The following is a 23,279-nucleotide window of genomic DNA, read 5'->3' on the forward strand; positions in this document are numbered from 1 at the left end:
GTTTTGAAATGTCTTCAATTCCAGCCAATCCAACATAGCATAGAAGAAAGTTCCATACTGAATAATATATATATATATATATATATAAAGACCTATAAGAAACATTATTAACCAGTTGTTTTGGATTGTTTCTCAAAAAAAAAAAAATTTGTTTTTTTGATCAAGTTGCATACTCTTGCTTCATAAATAAATGTGGCTAGGAAGGGATATCACGGTTTTTTTAAAATTCACATTAACTTATTCTTTACTAGAGACTTAAAATCTGACTCTCACTCACTTGAATAATCATCGTGGTACGCAGTGATCACATCACGGGTTTAATTTGGGTGTAGTTTATGAGTAATTTTTTATTTATTTATTAGGAGTGGTTTATGAGTTGTATTAAAAGAGCAGCAAGACGAACGCAATATAAAACCTTGGTCAATAAATTGGTCAAGTTAGGATCCCTTCCAAAAGTCCAAATAAAACCTTGCAAAACCTTATACACCTCGGATGTTTATATAACTCGGAGCCAGTAATGTACCTTGACCAGTGGAAGAACTGAGACGGCTAGCCAAAAAAAAGCCCACTGGGCCAAATTTTGAGAAGCTACTACTTACTAGTCTATAGGTTTACAGTCCGAAATAAAAAATAAAAAATTGTTAAAAGGGCTGCCCCACTCACCTGAGCTGAGCTGGTAGCAAATTGGCAAATAATAAAACTATAAGATACTCTTGTAGGTTCTAAATTCTAATATCCTCCTCCATTGAGGATGCCCAAAAAAGAAAAAAGAAAAAAAAAAAGAAGCAGCATCGAAAACAGGATCAGTACGTTTGAAGCATCTCTTCGAAAATTACTAGCTTTTTAGACCCATCTTTTATCTGCATTCAGATAATTAGCCAATTATTCTATTTAAATGTTCGTGCAGAATTTTTTATCAACTTTGGTATAAAAATTTATTTTTTTATTTTACATACTTACTTTTCAAAACACTTCATATTTTATTAAAGAAAAAAAAAACATATCACATTAGATTATCTATTTTACACTATATTTCATTAAATTATCAAATTTTCTAAATATTTTATATTATTTATCTTTATTCACACAACAGTCACTGTCTACTTAACTACTTTCTTCATTTATCCTCAAGATATGTAAAATATTTATAAAAAAAAAAAAAAAACTGTAAAATTAATAGTGAACTATAAATTTTTACGGTTACTATAACTGTAGGGTACACTTTCTTTATGTAAACCCAAAGACAATTAATTTGTAGAGTATGGGTTGAAGAACTAGAGTTGACAAGGGATTCACAACAAAGGGTTATCACTCTTCTTTTATTTCTTTATCAGTTTTCCATACATTCCATGGTTTGTAACAAACCCTCTCTCTCTATTATATAGTCATTCTCATCCTCATCTCTACCGTCCACGTGCTCCCCATCCATGGATTTGCTCAAGTACCTGTCCCGTCAGGCAGCTTCTTTTCATCTCTGTGAGTGGCAGTAGGTTATGGAGCACTGTTCATAGGTCTTCTCCACATAAATGCGGCCAGAAAAGCTGTTGCAGTGCATTGAATACGGTGGCAGCAGCCTTTCCCTCAGATATTTCCCATCCTTATCGTTCCTGGGTATGTTTTGAGCTTATCTTGATCAGGTGAAGTCCTCGGACAATCAATTAGACTTTTCCTCTACTCCTTTAGTCTCCGATATCACATCAAAGTAAGACATCTTCCTCGGACAGGTGATGTCCTCCTCGGACTGGAGATATCCTCTTCGGACAGAGATGATTCTCCACAGGAGGATCCCACTTCACTCTGGGCCCTGCATTCTCCGCATCTTTCTCTTCGGATGTGAAACAGTCCTCTCCTGGGTATTCGGCCCATCAACTTGGCCTAATGCCCTTATCCCCCACAATAACAATCATGTATTTTTATACAACTTTGCATAATTTAACATGAGTGAATTTTGGATTTAGTTGACTAAAATGTAGTACTTTTTCTATTATACAAGCATTGATGCTAGTGTTTTAATGTGTGTTTGGAATAGTTTTTTTTTTTTTTTTTTTTAACTTTTTCATTTGTTGGTTTATTTGGGTAAGCAGAACTTGTTTTTACCAAAAAAAAACTTATAATCAAATAAGCCGATAAATATAAATTTACCCAAGTGGACTTTTTTATGCATACATAATTAGAGAGAAGAGGATGCAACACAAAGAAATAAACAAATAAAAAAAAAAACTGTAAAATTAATAGTGAACTATAAATTTTTATGGTTACTATAACAATCATGTATTTTTATACAACTTTGCATAATTTAACATGAGTGAATTTTGGATTTAGTTGACTAAAATATAGTACTTTTTCTATTATACAAGCATTGATGCTAGTGTTTTAATGTGTGTTTGGAATAGTTTTTTTTTTTTTTTTTACTTTTTCATTTGTTGGTTTATTTGGGTAAGCAGAACTTGTTTTTACCAAAAAAAAACTTATAATCAAATAAGCCGATAAATATAAATTTACCCAAGTGGACTTTTTTATGCATACATAATTAGAGAGAAGAGGATGCAACACAAAGAAATAAACAAATAAAAGTATTGGACTATTAATTAAATGATTAAATTAATAATTAAAAAAAAGTGAAAAATATAAACCCTTAAGTTTGTACTCTGTAGTTTGTAAGACAGTACAAGCATTATGGATGATGTAATATAAAAAGATATATAAAAACGGGTTAATACCATCCCATGTGTTTTCCCCTAAAAATAATGTATTTTTTGCCAACTAACAGCACTCACAGAATAAAAGGTACAAGGACTAAGGGGGAAGTTGAAGTGATTGTTGACCCAATAAGTCCCTACTTCCGGTAGAGTATAAATTGTATTTTGTCTAACACCTTATTAGCGTTGAAAGTCGGGCTCCCTGCAAAGGAGGCATGTAACATGCTTAAAAGCTTGATGCCCCTATTTAAATGTCCACTTTACCCACATATCTTTACTCATTTTTCTCTCCCATATCCATCTTCTAGATTTTCCACCTAATCTGCACTATAGTTTGTGGCCGGAACTACATTACTGCTACATCTATATAATCCACCAATCTTGACTTCAAGAGTTTTGGTTATTATTAAATGAATAACGAATAATGCTTCGTTCATAATGTTTTCAGAGTAATTTTACAATAAATTATAGATAATAAGTGGTTATAAATGGGTAAAAATGTGATATTAGAACTAATAACAACTTATTATTTATGATTTGTAGTAAAATTATTATGAAAATATTGTGAACATAATATTATTATCGTAAAATCATGAAATGCTTTATACTAGTCATAAATTAGTTATTAGTATATTTTGTTCAATAGGGTATCACATAATTGTTATGCATTGTCATCCATTTGAATAGTAGAGTACAAGAATTCGAATATTCGAGCCTTATCTCAAAGTTGCTATTGAATTGGGTCATCAAATTTGTATGTGACAGTTACTATTAAACTTAAAGATATCGAATTTAATTCAAGTCAAGACTCAAGTCCAATCATAGCTAATAATCAAGGTTTAGTATATAGGCCCTCTCTCTCTCTCTCTCTCTCTCTCTCTCTCTCTCTCTCTCTCTCTCTGTTTTAGAGTTTTAACAGGGAAAATTGCAAACTAACACCAATCTTCAAACTATTTCATTAGTTAGCAACATTTCTAAACTATTTAGGAAATTAACATCTCAAGTTTTTTAGACTCGAGTTCACTGTAACAACTTGAGCATAAGAGATTCGAGATGTGTGTGCTAGCAGTGGAACTCGTGTTTTACACACTCGATTTCCTTTCTTGTTGACCTGTTCTTCCTTCGTTGTTCATTCTCCAGACCAACCAAATCCAAATCAAACCCTAAGAACAAACCCACATGGCAGAAGAACCCCAAGAACAAACCCAAATCAAACCCCACCCAAATCAAAAATAACCCCAAGAACAAACCCACAAAGACTGAGCCGATTAAGAAAACTCACATTAATTATGAGTCGATTTCCTCGCCCATCATCACCGCTGCCGTTGCTTTTCTGGTTTTTTGCTTGACTTGCTCCGTTATTTTTATTTCTTCATTGTTTTTGTTTTTGTCTTCTTCGTGTTCTTGTCTTCTTTGCTTGACTTGGTTGTTCTTCATTGTTGTGTTGGCTTCGTTGGTTAGGAAAGTCAATTCTTTAATAATCGAGTTCAACAACAAACTCGAGTCTCTCATGCTAGATTTGCTATAGTGAAATCGAGTATTACACACTCGAGATGTTAGTTTCCTAAATAGTTTAGAAACGTTGCTAACTAACAAAATATTTTGGAGATTGGTGTTAACTTGCAATTTTCCCCGAGTTTTAACTTTTAACATGCTATCAAAGCTACAACTCTAATCTTCCGATTTGTTCAAAAGCAGCCTCTTCCTTCCTTGACATCACTAGCCTTCACCTCCTCTTACATACCACTATCACAATCAACTCTCTGGGATCCCTCAATTGTCGTTAAAAGTATGATATTGCCACCATATCATTAACTCCCTTCGAAATATATTGCTCACTACTAGCACCATCATAAATATATTGCTCCAATCTACTCAATGCCACTAAAACCATGTCCATTTGAGCTCTCACACGCCACCAAGACTCTTAATATTCTACCATGCCAGTAGATTCTTTCACGTGCCAGCCCTTTCAACCTCTTTCCATGTTACAAATATTTAAAAAGAAATAGGCGTAAATGCACTTTTAGTCCCTACATTTTGGCTTTTTTTCATTTTAGTCCCTACATTTTAATTTTACTACTTTTAGTCCCTAAATCAATTAACGCATTCCATTTTGGTCCTTTCCGTTAGCCCACCAACAGAAATTGCTTAAGTGGCAAACTGTTGTTGACGTGGCCAATTAAAAAATAATAAAAAATGTTAATTCAAATATTAAAAAAAATTTATTAATTAATTTTAACAAAATTAAAAAAGAAAAAAGAAAATTAAAAATAATAAAATACAAAAATAAAAATCCAAATTCACATTAATTAAGATCTAAAAGTACCCTGAACAAGAACACCAACCCAGACTTAAGATCTCAAAATTGAAAACCAGAAATCATGAATAACTCAAAAAATAAGATCACAAAATTAAACATAAGATCCACATCAGAATAAACATGAACAAGGAATTAAATAAGAACAAGATCAATATTCCAACCTCAAAACAATCTTTCCCAAACTATTAATAGGGATCTAAGCATATAGAACAACATATGAACCCCTAGCAAAAACAACAAAATATCAAACCCCAATAGAGCTGAGATTTAGAAATCAAAGCAAAAGAAAGGGTGAGACACGATGAAAGTTGAGAGAGCTGGAGAGAGGAGAGAGAGGCAGCCCACCACCACGCCACCATCACCAGATAGCGTCTGAACGAGAAAAATCAGATCGCATTGATTATTCTTCTCTTCCGATTGCCACAGTTGTTGTGGAATTACACAGATCTCAGCAAAAATCGAAGAATCCCTTTTATCTTCAAGGCGAAGCAAAGCCGGTTCTTTGAATAGTGAGAAAACCTCACAAACCCTAAATCTTCCACAATCAGTCTGATGAGGGATGCATCAGAATGAAACGAAACCCGATCAGAGGAGCGAGATCTCCGATTGGTCGTACGTGTCTTCAAAATCGTGTACTAGAAGAAAGCATCTAAAATCAAAACCTTTTAGAGAATCGCGCGAAAAAAATTGAGGGCTTGCGAGAGAAGATACATATATGAGAATTCTTTGATGAATTGCAAGCCCTAGATCGAGTATATAGAAGCTGAAGATTGAAGATCACGATGTCTAGCTAGGGTTAGGGTTTGAGAAACATGGAAAGGAGAGATAGCGAGAGCAAAAGGAGAACTAAAGAGAAAAATAGGTGAATTTGGAATTTGGTAGATTTGTTTTTGGTTCAAGTAACGAGTTGTATCGACAACTTGTTGCGACGGAGTGGGAGGAGTTTGCAAGGTTTGAGAGAAGGGCTTGTGTTGTTGTACGATTTTGTTGGCGGAGAGTGGAGTAGAGGACCAGATCTGCTTTAGGTTATACGACGCGCTGCTTGGATCTGAGGTTTGTGTTTGGTATCTTAGAAAGTATAAGAAAATTTGGGTTTTGATTTTTGAGTTTGGGGGCCGAAAATCTGGGTTTGAATTTAGTGTTTGGGGGTCGAAAATCTGGATTTGATTTTTGTGTTTGATGTTTTGGTGGTGTGGGGGTTTGAATTTAAATTTTTGAATCTAGGTTTGAATTTAATTTTTTGAGTTTTAAATTTTCTGGGTTTGTGTTCTTGTTCAAATATTTCATGGGTTCATGTTTAATTTATCAATTTTATCTAGGTTTGTCAAGAATGTTGGCATGAATTATAATTCTGGGCTTCAGCTCTGCGACTGTGTTTTTGTGTGTTAAAAATGAATTAAATGTATTTTATTGTTTTTAATTTTCTTTTTTCTTTTTTAATTTCGTTAAAATTGATTAATAAATTTTTTTATTTAGAAACTGACATGTCAATTTTTTAAATGCTAATTAAAATTTTTTATTATTTTTTAACTGGCCATGTCAGCATCAATTTTCCACCTAAGCAATTTCCGTTGGTGGGCTAACAGAAAATACCAAAATGGAATGCGTTAATTGATTTAGGGACTAAAAGTTGTTAAATTAAAATGTAGGGACTAAAATAAAAAACTAAAATATATGGATTAAAAGTACACTTATGCCAAAGAAATAAAGTAACACTAACCTATGTAAAAAACGTTTCATACATAACCATAGGTCCATAGTTATTTTTAAATATATTTGTGCATGTATAAAGATATTATACTATCTGATAAAAAATATATATATTATACTAAAAATCGATTGGTGTTTTGATTCGATACTAAAGATCTATCATAAAAAATGAACGTCATAAATTAAAACTCTAAAAAAATAAAAATATTATATGCTAGTTATTATAATAACTAAAAACAAAACTAAACCCCCTCCCCTCACCAAAAAGAAATAAGGAAAATTAAAATAAGAAAGAGATGAGCAATGCCTTCAAAATAGGGTTATTTTATTGAATAATGACCAACATACGGGGGTCCACATGCAAAATTCACGATTTTTCCTCCAATGGGTGGTCCCTACAAGGATCATATATCTCCCGCCAAAATAAATACTGATGAGATGAAAAAGATCTGCAAATATTTTGAGGGCCCACAATAATCTAATAGTCCATACACAGCCGCTTCACCTTTACTTGCTATTTATTACTAACTATTTTTCTGAGTGCCTCAATCGATGCATGTTCAATTGGAGTTTGCGTTTGAACTTTGCTTAAATATTATTAGGCGAAAAGCACATTTTCGTCCCTACATTTTCACACGATTTCCATTTTGGTCCCTAAATTTTTTTTTTACCGCTTTTAGTCCCTATCCTGAAAAACGCCTATTTTTTTAGTCCCTGCCGTTACATCAGAGACGGAAAATGCTGACGTGGCAAACGGATGGCACTGTTGGCTGACGTGGCCATTAAAATAATAATAAAAAATATTATTTGGTATTAAAAAAATTTAAAAATTAATTTATTAATTTTAACTAAATAAAAAAAAATCTTCTTGTATTTTCTCAATCTTCTAGTTGTTATTTACTAGATTTGCTGAGGATGACTATATCTATATGAGAGCAAAGAGGATATTCCAACTGAAACAAAACGAATTGGGTTGGGATAATAATGGACATGTTACCATATATTCTTCTTTCCTTCAACTTTAAGGGTTTTCCCCCCTAAAAGGTGTATTATCTTTGAACTTTGATGTCAATGTCAATTTTGTCATTAAATTTTCAATTTGAACAGTTATATGTTCATTTTATAATAAAAAATTAAGTCTTACATTAGTATGTTCCGTCAAAACTGGTAAATTTAATCACGTGATACACATTTTTTCAACAACACCGTTCATAATTTTGAAATTTTATTATTACTGCATACTAACCTTATTTTATTTTTAATTTGTCACGAACCTAATGTGTAGGGGGTTAATCATTCAAATTCAAAGTCAGGCTCTAAAGATGGTATCTGTAAAACTGTTATTCAATTAATATTCATTTTTTACTTTTTATTGTCAAAATGTAAAAATTTTGATTCCAACCGAGAAATTTTTAAAAGATATTGATTTAATCATTCCATCAATCTGCTATTAAAGAATTGACACACATAAAGCATAAAGCATAATACGGTATCACTTAACACTTTTTTAAGCGCGGGCACCCTACCCCTGAAACACAAAAACTTGGCTTTGCACTTATCTGATGCAATCCTATCATATTTATAATGTGTTACGATTTAAACAATTTAATAACAAATCACCTTTTACATGTCCAGGGCGTTCCAGCAGTCCATCAAACATTTTAAAAAATAAAAAGTAAAAAAATATGTTGCGTAGCCATTAAATAAACTTATCATTTATGTATACACACACGAAGTATAATTAAATTTAAAGCTTCTACTTTAAGATGTTTGCCTTTTATCATTTGATCAAAATATTAATTGATTATTATTATTATTATTTTTATGTAGGCATGATTCGAATTAAAGAAATACTATATACATAAATTTTTTTATAACATTTTTACTAATTTTTTTTATAACATTTTATAACATTTTTTTTATAACATTAAAGTAATACTATATACAAACTATTGATATAGCAAATTTTTACTAGTTTTCATTTAGACTCATAATTGATATCATAATAAATGCATNAGAACCCAATTTTCCTACATTATTCAGTTTGGTTATATACTGTTCAGTCAACATTGGACCTAAATCATATCCAATAATTGGCGCTATAAGTTATTGAACTTATGACATAGTGCAAGGTTGAACTAAATACCATAGGTAACACATAGTGGGTACGGATCGGTGGGGGCAACATGGTTTTGGTCCATTTGGAGTTATCGCAATTGTACTTCTCAGGTTGGGATGGTTTAGCATGAGAGCAACTCTACTCCACAAATAATTTTTCACAATTTGTTTACGTGACAAGTTGTAAGTGGTGAAAAAAAAAATGTATGGGTCTATGTGTGTTCACAATTCCACTACTTACAATTCACCTCACAGGCAATGAGACAAGTTATGGAAGAGTCGTAAAAATAATTGTGATACTAGACTAACTCTTAGTATGGTGATTATATAGTTTGTTAGTAATTCTAGTATCACGTAAAATGTTAGGACTTTTGTTATAACTATTTTATGTTACAGATTATGATTTATTGTATGTAATTTTCATATGGACCTATTACTTTTTATCCACTATTTACAACTTGTCCAGGAAGCAGTTGTATCAAATGTTGAAGTTTAAGCTGTCGTCTAAAATTTTTTGATAGTTTTTGAGTAACTTTAGCATGGCAACAATTTTTGAGTAACAAGGGCTACAACTTTGTATCCAGGAATAAGTGAGAGCGACAAAGTAGTTACATGGTGGAGCCTGATGTCATGTCTACTTTAGCTATACCAGAGGACAGAGGACTCCTAAGTCCTACCTAGCCACAGAACCATTCTATGTGCTTCTTCCACTCTTTTTAGTCACCGAAAGCTTTGATTTTTGTAGCTAATACGCCGTACACATGTAACATTAGGAAAAATAACATTTCTTTTAATGATTCAATCAATCAAAAAAACTTTTTTCTTTTTTTTCTTTTTTTTTTTTATGATTCTTTAGGGTGTCATGAAAAACATATAGACATTTTGGCTTTAAATCCTTCTTTATTTTGTTGTAATTATCTAATTATAATAAAATATAAATATTATGTTGTGATAAGAAGAATATTAAATTCACACGAGATCATCGTTGACACCTATTATAAAATATTTTTAAAAAAAAACTTTATATTGTTTTGGAAAAGATAAAATTATTGTGAGGACCCGTTTTGGACAGTGAATCCACTACGTGAATGGACTTAAGTCTAAGAAGTTCAAAACAATAAATTTATAGAGAATGAGTTGAAAAACTGGATTATAGTTTATCAAACAAATATTGGAATAGATTCAAGTTGGAGAATGAACAAAAATAATATTATATTGAAGAAAAAACAGTCATCGGCAAGATCCGAGGTGAACTGTTCTTATTTATTATCCTTTAATTTGGTTACAAGGTTGGTTCCTCAATATTCTAGTGTTTTTTCTTCTGATTTTCGATCCCCCTTTTATAAAGGACCTCTCTCCTTATATATCTCATTCTAAAGTATCTTGATCTTACACTTGTTGATCACTTGCACTACCACTTGAGTGCTTGTTTCATCAGACACCCTCTCTGGTTGTGTAGGCCTTGAGGTAGCCAACTTTGTACTGTTCAGGGATCTTCTCTACATTAATGCAGCTAGGAAAGTAGCTACAGAACATAAAATGCAATGGTGACAGTTTTCTTCCTAAGATACCTGAAGCCTTTTCTCGGTCTGACGTCTCCACAATGTCTATTCATACTGATAGAACTTTCTAGTAAGTTCTCTTCCGATGAGACATTTATTCTCGGCTTATCTCGCTGAGCTTTTATAACCAAACCAACTCTTTTATTATTTAATACAATCTCCAATGACAGAGATTCTTTCTCCTCGGATTAGTCCTAATCCTCGGCTTGGGGGCCAAAGGCCCAATGCACAAATGTATAATGGACCTCCAAGCCTAATATCCCTACAATTATATTTCTCAAATTTTTGATATTGTGTTAGAAAATGCAAGACCTAACTTTGACACTATGGTAAAATTTATGAGAAAATATAAACATTAAAATTAATAATATTTCATAAAAAAAAAAAGAATAATATACTAAGAGATAGAGAAAGAGAAGTATTAACATAGTTTGACCTTAGAGACTTACGTCTAAGGAGTATAACAAGGCAAGTTGGGTTCAAATTAGTGGTGTCAGAGCATCTCCAGCAGATTTACCAAATTTTTGTACTGTTTAAAGAATGAACAGTGACATTTAGCTTTTACCTACCATTTTTTCAAATATACTTTCCAACAAATTATCTATTCCATTTTCTATCTCATTTAAATATTATTTATTCATTCATTGTTTATTCTTTTTTTAACAACTACACATCTTTCAACATTTTTTTATTCAACACCTAATTATTATAATAGAAAAAAAGCATTTGAAGAATGAACAATAACCCATTAGACTTGATGGAGTACTGTTCATGAGCAAAAAAAAAAATCCAAGTATACCAAACTAGTTAGAGCATAAACAGTGCACAAATTCTCCAAATTTTAGCCAACAAATCCGGATACAGCACCTGTTGGAGATGCTCTCACGTCCTCATCCCATCCCTTTTTGGGGATTGGGAAAACCTACATTAGCAAGAGTGGTAGCTTAGGGTCTAGTGGGTTGCATGTATTTTGTCAACTGACTCAACCCTAATATTGAGGTGTTTTTTACATTAATGAGGTCAAGATAAAAGGGAGAGGGAAAGTTTGAGATCTAAGTGAGATAGAGAAAAAGTAAAAGTGATCTTGGATGCTAATAGAATTTGTAAAAAATATATAAATAGGATATTATTGAAAAAATTAAGTAATATATAAAAAATAATTCAAATATGTATTAAATAAAAGTACATGTAAAGGTGGGGTGAAAAAAATCACTCCTGCCTTGTTACTTATTTGAAATAGGGAAAACAAACATGGGAGATGGGACAAGGCGGACATAGAATTTTTGTTGTTTTTACTTACATCGATAGTGAAAAAGGCTTTAATTGCTACATTTTTACCATTAAATTAAGTGTATTACAATAAACATATTGAATGATATTTACAGTAAATTAAATCCTAGACTAACTATAAACTAAGCCGAGGTTATAAGACGAGCAATATAATTAGGATTGAAATTTATTTACTCGCATTGTTAGATACAATGTACATGGTCAATCGATGCAGATCTTGGCTACAATTGGGCCTTATTTTTGTAACAACTTTTATTATGTACTGATTACAACATGTTGCTAAGAGTTTTATAACTCAATTTATACTTCTTAATGTTTTCAAATGTAAACATTCATGATTTAAATTTCTCATATTTTTAGTGTTGTAATTATGAAATTAAAAAAAAAAAAAACATTGTTTCACTTCAATTGTTAGAAAAAAGAAAACAATTATTTTACTTGCACTAGTATGACTAAATACGATGAACAGTGACAATAATAAGTTGTAGCTTTTATTTTGGCTCTAGCATTATTGTAAATTTGGGCCTTGATTTAGAATTGAGCATTGATATCTTTAAGAACAATTTTTATTAAGCACAAAATACATTAGATTACATGATTGATTGCAAAATATATGTCTCCTTGCTTATTGATACACTTTATTTTTTGGTTGAGAGGACACACTTTTTTTTTTTTTTTCGAAAAAGAGGATACTCTCTTTAGTCTTTACACTTTTTTTTTTTTTGCTAAGCACTTTACACTCTTATATGTAATATCTCACACACATACATATGTATTATGTGCTAGAATTGTATCACATTCATATCTAGCACACAAAAGACGAGCGTGCCTAACTTTCCATCCAAAAAAAATAAGAAAAAGACAGAGACGAGAGTAGCTGACATGTCCCAAAAATTATATTGTTCCCATTTCCCAAGTTCTATTTTGAATGATGTTGGAAATTTCCTTGTACAGACACAACAGTCAGTACCGTATCTGTAAAGAAATTGAGGTCGTCTTTTATCAGAACCCACAAAAAGACAAATATGACGGTGTTCTATAATTTTTTTTTTTTTTTTTTTTTTTTTTATGATTCTTTAGGGTGTCATGAAAAACATATGGACATTTTGGCTTTAAATCCTTCTTTATTTTGTTGTAATTATCTAATTATAATAAAATATAAATATTATGTTGTGATAAGAAGAATATTAAATTCACACGAGATCATCGTTGACACCTATTATAAAAATATTTTAAAAAAAACTTTATATTGTTTTGGAAAAGATAAAATTATTGTGAGGGCCCGTTTTGGACAGTGAATCCACTACGTGAATGGACTTAAGTCTAAGAAGTCCAAAACAATAAATTTATAGAGAATAAGTTGAAAAACTGGATTATAGTTTATCAAACAAACATTGGAATAGATTCAAGTTGGAGAATGAACAGAAATAATATTATATTGAAGAAAAAACAGTCATCGGCAAGATCCGAGGTGAACTGTTCTTATTTATTATCCTCTAATTTGGTTAAAAAGTTGGTTCCTCAATATTCTAGTGTTTTTTCTTCTGATTTTCGATCCCCTTTCTATAAAGGACCTCTCTCCTTATATATCTCCTTCTAAAGTATCTTGATCTTACACTTGTTGATCACTTACACTTGTTGATCACTTACACTACCACTTGAGTGCTTGTTTCATCAGACACCCTCTCTAGTTTATCAAACAAACATTGGAATAGATTCAAGTTGGAGAATGAACAGAAATAATATTATATTGAAGAAAAAACAGTCATCGGCAAGATCCGAGGTGAACTGTTCTTATTTATTATCCTCTAATTTGGTTACAAGGTTGGTTCCTCAATATTCTAGTGTTTTTTCTTCTGATTTTCGATCCCCTTTCTATAAAGGACCTCTCTCCTTATATATCTCCTTCTAAAGTATCTTGATCTTACACTTGTTGATCACTTGCACTATCGCTTGAGTGCTTGTTTCATCAGACACCCTCTCTGGTTGTGTAGGCCTTGAGGTAGCCAACTTTGTACTGTTCAGGAATCTTCTCTACATTAATGCAGCTAGGAAAGTAGCTACAGAACATTAAATGCAATGGTGACAGTTTTCTTCCTAAGATACCTGAAACCTTTTCTCGGTCTGACGTCTCCACAATGTCTATTCATACTAACAGAACTTTCTAGTAAGTTCTCTTCCGATGAGACATTTATTCTCGGCTTATCTCGCTGAACTTTTATAACCAAAACCAACTCTTTTATTATTTAATACAATCTCCAATGACGGAGATTCTTTCTCCTCGGATTAGTCCTAATCCTCGGCTTGGGGGCCAAAGGCCCAATGCACAAATGTATAATGGACCTCCAGGCCTAATATCCCTACAATTATATTTCTCAAATTTTTGATATTGTGTTAGAAAATGCGAGACCTAACTTTGACACTATGGTAAAATTTATGAGAAAATATAAACATTAAAATTAATAATATTTCATAAAAAAAAATAATAATATACTAAGAGATAGAGAAAGAGAAGTATTAACATAGTTTGACCTTAGAGACTTACGACTAAGGAGTATAACAAGGCAAGTTGGGTTCAAATTAGTGGTGTTAGAGCATCTCCAGCAGATTCACCAAATTTTTGTATTGTTTAGAGAATGAACAGTGACATTTAGCTTTTATTTACCACTTTTTCAAATACATTTTCCAACAAATTATCTATTCTATTTTCTATCTCATTTAAATATTATTTATTCATTCATTGTTAATTCTTTTTTTAATAACTACACATCTTTCAACATTTTTTTATTCAACACCTAATTATTATAATAGAAAAAAAGTATTTAAAGAATGAACAATAATCCATTAGACTTGATAGACTACTGTTCATGAGAAAAAAAAAATCCAAGTACACCAAACTGGTTGCAGCATGAACATTGCACAAATTCTCCAAATTTTAGCCAACAAATCCGGATACAGCACCTGTGAGATGCTCTCACGTCCTCATCCCATCCCTTTTTGGGGATTGGGAAAACCTACATTAGCAAGAGTGGTAGCTTAGGGTCTAGTGGGTTGCTTGTATTTTGTCAACTGACTCAACCCTAATATTGAGGTGTTTTTTACATTAATGAGGTCAAGATAAAAGGGAGAGGGAAAGTTTGAGATCTAAGTGAGATAGAGAAAAAGTAAAAGTGATCTTGGATGCTAATAGAATTTGTAAAAAATATATAAATAGGATATTATTGAAAAAATTAAGTAATATATAAAAAAATAATTCAAATATGTATTAAATAAAAGTACATGTAAAGGTGAGGTGAAAAAAATCACTCCTGCCTTGTTACTTATTTGAAATAGGGAAAACAAACATGGGAGATGGGACAAGGCGGACATAGAATTTTTGTTGCTTTTACTTACATCGATAGTGAAAAAGGCTTTAATTGCTACATTTTTACCATTAAATTATGTGTATTACAATAAACATATTGAATGATATTTACAGTAAATTAAATCTTAGACTAACTATAAACTAAGCTGAGGTTATAAGACTAGCAATATAATTAGGATTGAAATTTCTTTGCTTGCATTGTTAGATACAATGTACATGGTCAATCGATGCGGATCTTGGCTACAATTGGGCCTTATTTTTGTAACAACTTTTATTATGCACTGATTACAACATGTTGCTAAGAGTTTTATAACTCAATTAATACTTCTTAATGTTTTCAAATGTAAACATTCATGATTTAAATTTGTCATATTTTTAGTGTTGTAATTATGAAATTAAAAAAAAAAAAACATTGTGTCACTTCAATTGTTAGAAAAAAGAAAACAATTATTTTACTTGCACTAGTATGACTAAATACGATGAACAGTGACAATAATAAGTTGTAGCTTTTATTTTGGCTCTAACATTATTGTAAATTTGGGCCTTGATTTAGAATTGAGCATTGATATCTTTAAGAACAATTTTTATTAAGCACAAAATACATTAGATTACATGATTGATTGCAAAATATACGTCTCCTTGCTTATTGATACACTTTATTTTTTGGGGTTGAGAGGACGCACTTTTTTTTTTTTTTTCGAAAAAGAGGATACTCTCTTTAGTCTTTACACTTTTTTTTTTTTTTTGCTAAGCACTTTACACTCTTATGTGTAATATCTCACACACATACATATGTATTATGTGCTAGAATTGTATCACATTCATATCTAGCACACAAAAGACGAGCGTGCCTAACTTTCCATCCAAAAAAAAAAAGAAAAAGACAGAGACGAGAGTAGCTGACATGTCCCAAAAATTATATTGTTCCCATTTCCCAAGTTCTATTTTGAATGATGTTGGAAATTTTCTTGTACAGACACAACAGTCAGTACCGTATCTGTAAAGAAATTGAGGTCGTCTTTTATCAGAACCCACAAAAAGACAAATATGACGGTGTTCTATAATTATTAGCAAAGCCAAGCTTGGAAATAGCATTAAGTCAAACTTTTATGCTACAAAGCTCAATAATTGGCAAAAAATTTTATATTAAGAGGGTTAGGTTTTAATTTTTGCTTATACTAAAAATTGATTAGTATCTTGTTTTGATGATAAAGAACTATTATTAGAAAAAAAAAATATTGCTAGATTATTATTAATTTATTATATATTACATGCATTATTAAAAGTATTATCCTATTATTATGGCCTATGTAAGAAGTACATCGCTGATCCATAGAGTGTGGTGTGGTCCACGGTCTAGATCACCGACAGCACTGCATAGGAAGAAAGATATTGATGACTGAACGGCTGTGATGAAGTGTTGGATCACCATCATTTATACATGTGCTACCTAGTAGATACATTCCACCACCTTTAGTTAAAAAAAAATTTAATTTACTTTTTTGTCCCTACCCTTTTGCTTTTGGCCGAGGAGTCCAAAAGGTCCACTACCTCTTTCAACTTTATGATCATTACACATGTTACGTGAACATGTCTGCTTTTCATACGACTGCTGTTGCTTCCAAAGGATTTTTGTAATAGCGTTCTCACGGACAAAACTATTTCCACAGATTATACTTTTTAACAGTAATTTAATAGTGATTATACTTTAATCACTTAAAATTGAAACATACTACTCCCTAAAGTTATAACTATGTTTCAATATACACATTGTTGTTTGATATGGTATCAAATCAAATGCCATTTAACACTAAAATATCAATTTATTGTTCTCTCTAAAATAGCAAATTGACGGGTAAGTTGGTTTATTAATACCAAATTCCCATTAAAGTTAACAGCAAAATAAATAGTAAAGAGTAAAGTGTAACATATTTTTAAAATTAGGGTCATGCGTTTTGATAGTTCAAGCTCAAATGGTTTAAATGTAATCAAAATAATAGTTTAGGGTAAAAGTATGTAATTTGGTCCAACAATTAATTGACAAGTTTGTATATTTGAACTCATGTGGGCCACTATTAATGGAAAAAAAAAATCTATTTACACATTTTTATGTCATAAGTCATAACTCTAATGTGTTACGTTATGAGTAGTGAAGAAAAAGTAATGAATTCATAAATTAAAAATCAATGAGTCATTAATATTTCAAAATATGGTGATATAGTATTTTTACTCTACTATAAATGTAAAAAGAGAGAGTATAATGTCGTCATACTCTAAAAATATCTAATAATTTCATAAAATTACTTTTGACTTTTTTATTTATCAATCATCGTCTCGAGTTCACTTAGTGCTTTTCTAAAATCCAACGGCTAGACTGATGCCAAAACGATCCAACGGCCGTGATGTATGTCAACCTAGATCCACGGCCATTATTGATAGGTTGTGGCGGGAAAATCAGGTGTGAAATAGGAGAAAAAGAAAAACCCCTCCAAAAACAAAAGTGTGTATTTTTTTTTTATTTTATAATTTTGGGGATTTGGGGTTCGAGTGTTGTTTCGTTGAGTGAGTGGGTATCCCATGCTGGATAAGACAACACCGACGGCAGGTAGAGCCTTCCCCCCACACGTGGGCCCCGCTGATGAATTTCGGGTGTCCGTTACGTTCCCATCTACGTTACTTTCTTATTTCCCTCATTTGTTTTTTTTTTTTTGTTCCCTTCCCCAACTAAAATTACCAACCACCCATTTCTTTTCATTTTTTTTATTCTACTTTCTGTTTTGCCTACGTAATATAAAATTGAATAAAGGTTTTAAAAGAGAGGGAAGATATATTTGTTTACACAAAACCACTTGAATTTATTGTATGATCATGTAGCACTTTTTTTTTTTTGTTCCTTGTTACTTCAAACTAGTTTTGTGACTCTTTTCTAAATTTAGTCAAAAAGGGAAATTCAAATGGGTTTCAAATTTTAACTAGTTTGGGTATAAATATATTTTTAGAAAAATTAAAATGATTGGTCTCAAGTTGGAAAGAAGAAGTGAAGAACAAGTAAGAGATATAAAACCACTCATTTTGGTTCTGATATTTGTTTGAATACAAATATTTTGAAAATTTGAAGTTGTGAACCAATTCATTAAAAAGAAAATGTATTCACTAAAATAGTACACTTGGCAAGTGACAACTAATTAATAGTAAAAAGAATCTAAATGCATTGTAATGATCAAATTTCAAATTTCAAGAATTGTAAATATATTATATAACGTTGAGAATCTTATAATTTAATCAATACATCCGAATATCAAGATTTAAATTCCCACTCTCCCATTTTGAATATCAAATAGTCAAAAATAAAAAATAAACGTATCAAAAGCATTCTAGATTTTTATTTTACTTTTAAAGAAATATTTTTTTTTGTGAACCAATTTATTGAGTTGAAACTTGAAAAATTAAAATTAAAAACTAATATAAAAAAGGACTTGTCTTACCTCCAAACTCCATAACATTAATCGGACAATACAACAACGTGTCCAAATTATGTCAGCTCTAATGAACCAACCATTACCCTATTAAAAAAAAAAACTTTGAAAATTAAAAAAATAAATTATCTTTGAAACAACGTGTTGCAATGCAAGTAGCAACTGAAAAGAAGCACGATTGGGGTAAATTCGTAATTTAACATCCCCCCACTATCTCCTTTGCCACCAGTCAAACGGTCAACACTGGTAAAACAACCTCAAACCCGCTAGTGGTATTTAGGATCATGCCCGCAACCTCAGCTCCCCACACACCAAAACTCCTACTATGTTACGTGTCACTCTCACATTGGTCCGTTCACCCACTCCGGGATTCATAGCAACGCACCAATAAACACTACCAGTCACTCTCGGTACAAAAACACATTTTAGTACACACTACACACACACACTCACACTTTCTCTCTCTAACCAAAAAAAAAAAAAAAAAACTGTGTTTTTTCTCTCCGAGAAAACCACGAATTTCACTTCAATCTCTCTCTCTTCTGCCTCCAAAACCCACACGTACGAAATGAGCAATGCATGATCTTTCGAATAAATGTAATTTCAGGTTCTGATTCCTCAGTTTCCACCGAGGTTGTTTTTTGTTTCTTTTTTTTTTTTTTTTTGGTTGTTGTTGTTGTTGTTGTTGGTTATAACTCGGTGGAACTCAACTCACTGAATTGGAGCGGAAATGTTTGAAGCGGTTGAGAGTTCCGTTAATGGCGGTTTCTCACAGTTACAGAGCTGTGGGGACAGTAGTGAAGAGGAGCTCTCTGTGCTGCCACGCCACACCAAGGTGGTTGTTACCGGTAATAACCGTACAAAATCGGTGCTTGTGGGTCTTCAAGGTGTGGTCAAGAAGGCCGTTGGACTTGGCGGGTGGCATTGGCTGGTAATTATCCTTTTCCAATTTGAGGTCTTTAAGGAAATGGGTTTTGATGTTTTTCTTGTTGTTTTTGATTAGTTTGGGTTGTAATGTGGTTTTGTTGCAATTTTTGACTTTGAATTTTGTGTTTTGGTGGGTTTGATTGTGAGTGTTTTAAGCAATGTGGGCCAATTTTTGGTTTTTTACAACATTTTTTTTGTCCCACTTTTAATCTATATCAGTTTGAAATTGAATTTTAATCCATTGCTGAGGTATTGGTGCATTAATTTATTGTTCCAGCTTGTTGTTTTGGATACAATTTTTCAAAATATGGGTTATTGAACTGCAATTTTTGGTGAATTTAGATGATCTATGGGGATAATTAATTTCAAATTTGACCTTTTGGATATGGGTTTTGATTGCATGCCTGGTTTTATCAATGGATCTGGTGATTTTGTAGGTTTTTAATAATGTGGATTATAAATTGCCTTATTGGGATTGGTTTGTAATTAATTTGGTTTATTTCTTAGATTTTAGTTTCCAATTTTATATGAGTGCTTTTGGGGTTTTGGTCAGAGCATTGAATTTTTATTTTTTACTTATGATTAGCTGTGTGTGTTTTGCATGTTTTGCTTATGAGGGAGAATCTTTCTCTGAATGTTAGGATTTGTTTTTCCTTTTTTGGATACTGGTATACTTTTGCTTGCATGACTGAATTGCTTGAAGTAATTGCATGTTAATCCTTGAGCTGAATTCTCAGTAATTACTAAATTTTAATGATCTAAAGATTCTGTTTCTTAATTATTTTATTAATTTTGTTATGAAATGTATTCCGGTTATTTCCTTTTTATTCTGTGGCTCACCAAAGCTGTATGTTCTTTTGGTCTGGGAATTTTAGCTTAATCTGATTGGAATTAAAAAAAAAAAAAAAAAAAAATCCTGAATCATTTTGAATTTCCGTTAGCTTTGAATTTTCACTAATTAATTTTATTGTTTCAGGTTGAAAATGAGAAAGTATTTTTTATTGTTGTGATTGAGTTTGTCTCGCAATTCACATGCTATCATTTCCAAAATGGTTAAGCTCTCTGGTCCCTCTTTGGTCAATTCCTTTATTCTCTGATTTATATAAGCTCTAACTTTAGCTTCTTGAAGTGTTTCTTAATCCATGTTATCACTTGATTTAAATTTTAAATGAAAAAAGCTGTGAAATTGGGTATGCTTTGTGTGATTGCCGGAGTAGAAATTAATTGTTTATATTGATTTGAATAGGAGTTGACTGGTTGTAACGCTTCATATTTTCTGTCTATGTCCTGCAAGTCTTCTGATTTTGGGTTCACTTCCAGTTGTAGAGTATGACATTAGGCACGTTTGTATTGTTCCTGACAATGGTGCTTGATTGTACCATTTGCAGGTTCTCACAAACGGCATAGAAGTAAAGCTTCAGAGGAACGCCCTCAGTGTAATTGAAGCTCCAACTGGTAATGAGGAAGATGATGACCTTGAATTTGAACATGTGCCATGGAACGGTTCAGATATGGGTGAGTTTGGTTAATGAATTCTATAGTACAGGTTTTGTTTTGCTGTCACTAAATTTTGGCTACATGACTTGAGAATTCTTTGGAAGTTACAGTGATTAGGAAAACATAGTTCTTGTGAAACTTTGGTTTTCTTCTGCGTGTATCGATTTGGAATTTGAAGGTTGACTTCTTTTGAATAGAAAAATCTTAGTATAGATTGATACCATGGTGAAGCTATATTTTGCTGGCAGTGCCATCCAGTGGTGATTGCCATTTCTTACTTGGAGGTACATGGCTATGGCCTTTGGGTGGACCCTTTCTACGTAGTTGTTTTCTTTTGCCTCTTTAATTGTGGGTTTGGAATTTTAGAGAAAAGTGATTGAGGTTGTTGCATAGGATCCATTGTGCCTTCAACTTTTACTTTTACTATTTTTCAAAAGCCCTGTTGTCTTATGTCTTTATCCTTGTATTGGACCCACAACACTTTTTAATCGTGGTTGTGCTGTTTCTGGTTTCTCTGTTTCTGGTTTCTCAGCATCAGATGACACTCAAAAGTCCCACAGATCGAGGCATAGAATGCACAAATCATCCGGTTCATCTCATAGGACTATGAGCAGATCCCTCTCTTGTGACTCACAGTCTAAGGGATCTGTTTCCACTCCTCGTGGGTCCACGGTATTTTTCTTTCTACCCTTTCCATCTCTTAGCAAGATTTCATAATAAAAAAGGGTGTAAAAAAAAAGTTTGTAGTCTATTGTTGAACTTATTTACTGTTAATTGTTAAGTTCACTACTGAAACATCTTCTTTGCAGAAGGTTGACTTAAGCAAACTGGAGATTGCTGCATTGTGGAGATATTGGCGACACTTTAATCTTGTGAGTTTCTTAGTGGGCGATAGTATATTATCGATCCATTACCACTAGTAAGGCACTCTTTATGTTACTAACATATTGGATTGCTAGGTGGATGCTTTCCCCAACCCATCAAAAGAACAACTAGTAGATGTTGTTCAGAGGCATTTCATGTCACAGGTACTTGCAAAATTGGTTTCTGCCCCCCCTTCATTCTGTTTTGTGTGTTCGCGTGCATGTGTTTGTATGCATTGCTTTCTTTTTTTAAAATAATGAATAATCAAACAGAGAACAGTAGAGACCTCAGCTCAGGGTGCGGGGATGGTGACTGAAACCTTAGTTGTAAGAATCACTGAAAATGTTTATATGACAATTGCTACTTGATTGTTAAGGATGTTCCCTGAAATTCCAAATAAAACAAGCTTAAGTTTTTCAAACTATGATTTTTATTTTGTGAAAAATTTATTTTCTGTATTTTGTTTGTTGCAATTAAGTTGTTAAGTTCAGCAGCTTTTGTATATTAGAAGCTTTATTCTGTTCTGAAAAAACACATTTTTCTGTTGGTGAAGCAAATGGATGAGTTGCAGGTCATTGTGGGGTTTGTTCAGGCTGCAAAGAGACTGAAGACTGTGTGCAAATGACTTGGAGAGAAATGGAGAGAGCATTGCATTCGGTTGTCTATGCTAACAGATACTGGTATCTAAATGTCCACTTCCCTCTGTAGTGATGTCTATAGCATAATTTATCTGTGGCTTGTCTATGTCTCTCATTTCGGTTAGTAGGCTAGTAATACTCTGTTCAAGTTATAGAGGTTCTTGCTTTTTGATAGTGTAGCTATGTAGATATATGTAAAACTGGTGACCAAACCTCTAAAGAAGTCCATGTGGCTATCTTTCTGAACTTGGCGAATGTATTGCTGACTTGGGGAAGTGGGTTTTTAAAATGTAAATATTTATATACTGTTATTCCTATTTCTTTGCACTGAAAGTTTGCTCACCATTTGCATCCTTTAGAATTAGCTAGGTGATTCATTAGTTAATAAAGCGGTTGTAAAGAACTTACTCTACCATAATGGGCGCTATACATAGTAATACTTCATTAGTCGTGGTGGGGCGCCACTTGGATGTATCATCCTTGTTTACCGTTTGCCCTGTGTCTTTATTAATGGCCGAGTTATCTGACTGGTCGGGCTTCACTTGTAAGTCTTAACATTTTCCATGACACATATGGCTCTAGCCTCTATTTAATGGTGTCATGTCCATGGGTCATGATTAGTTGATTACTACTTTTTATTGCCAAGTCTCTTAAGTCTCTTTTCAGGCATTTGCCAAATCCTAGGATAATTTTCTAGTCAACTTATTATAATGTGATTTGACCCACTAACCAGATGACATGAACTTAAAATGCCTTTGCTTTGTGTTCAAAACAACCAGGATAGTCCCCGATTATTTTGAACACAAACAGT

The 23,279-nt window shown here is 32.3% G+C and overlaps 1 protein-coding gene across 2 annotated transcripts; it reads left to right on the top strand.

The window, feature by feature from the left end:
• Positions 1 to 18,951: 18,951 nt before the first annotated feature.
• On the top strand, positions 18,952 to 22,795 carry LOC112021340 (uncharacterized). Of its 2 annotated transcripts, none has more exons than XM_024053919.2 (6): positions 18,952 to 19,473; positions 20,858 to 20,984; positions 21,499 to 21,638; positions 21,779 to 21,838; positions 21,926 to 21,994; positions 22,384 to 22,795. In XM_024053919.2, the coding sequence occupies exons 1-6, from the start codon at positions 19,273 to 19,275 to the stop codon at positions 22,453 to 22,455; spliced, it is 669 nt and encodes a 222-aa protein (XP_023909687.1). In that variant the 5' UTR covers positions 18,952 to 19,272; the 3' UTR covers positions 22,456 to 22,795. The 2 variants fall into 2 exon arrangements, with proteins under 2 accessions (XP_023909687.1, XP_023909679.1); XM_024053911.2 differs by having other exon boundaries at positions 18,958 to 19,473; positions 21,776 to 21,838.
• The last annotated feature ends 484 nt before the right edge of the window (positions 22,796 to 23,279 follow it).

Source organism: Quercus suber, unplaced genomic scaffold (genome assembly GCF_002906115.3).
Source record: "Quercus suber isolate HL8 unplaced genomic scaffold, Cork oak 2.0 scaffold_803, whole genome shotgun sequence".
Lineage (NCBI taxonomy): Eukaryota > Viridiplantae > Streptophyta > Magnoliopsida > Fagales > Fagaceae > Quercus > Quercus suber.

Bases quoted from the DNA above. Each gene is read 5' to 3' on its own strand.
- LOC112021340 (XM_024053911.2), top strand. From the start codon at position 19,273: ATGTTTGAAGCGGTTGAGAGTTCCGTTAATGGCGGTTTCTCACAGTTA. The intron at 21,639-21,775 runs GTATTTTTCTTT...TCTTCTTTGCAG, and splicing joins CCACTCCTCGTGGGTCCACG to AAGGTTGACTTAAGCAAACT. The intron at 21,839-21,925 runs GTGAGTTTCTTA...TTGGATTGCTAG, and splicing joins ATTGGCGACACTTTAATCTT to GTGGATGCTTTCCCCAACCC.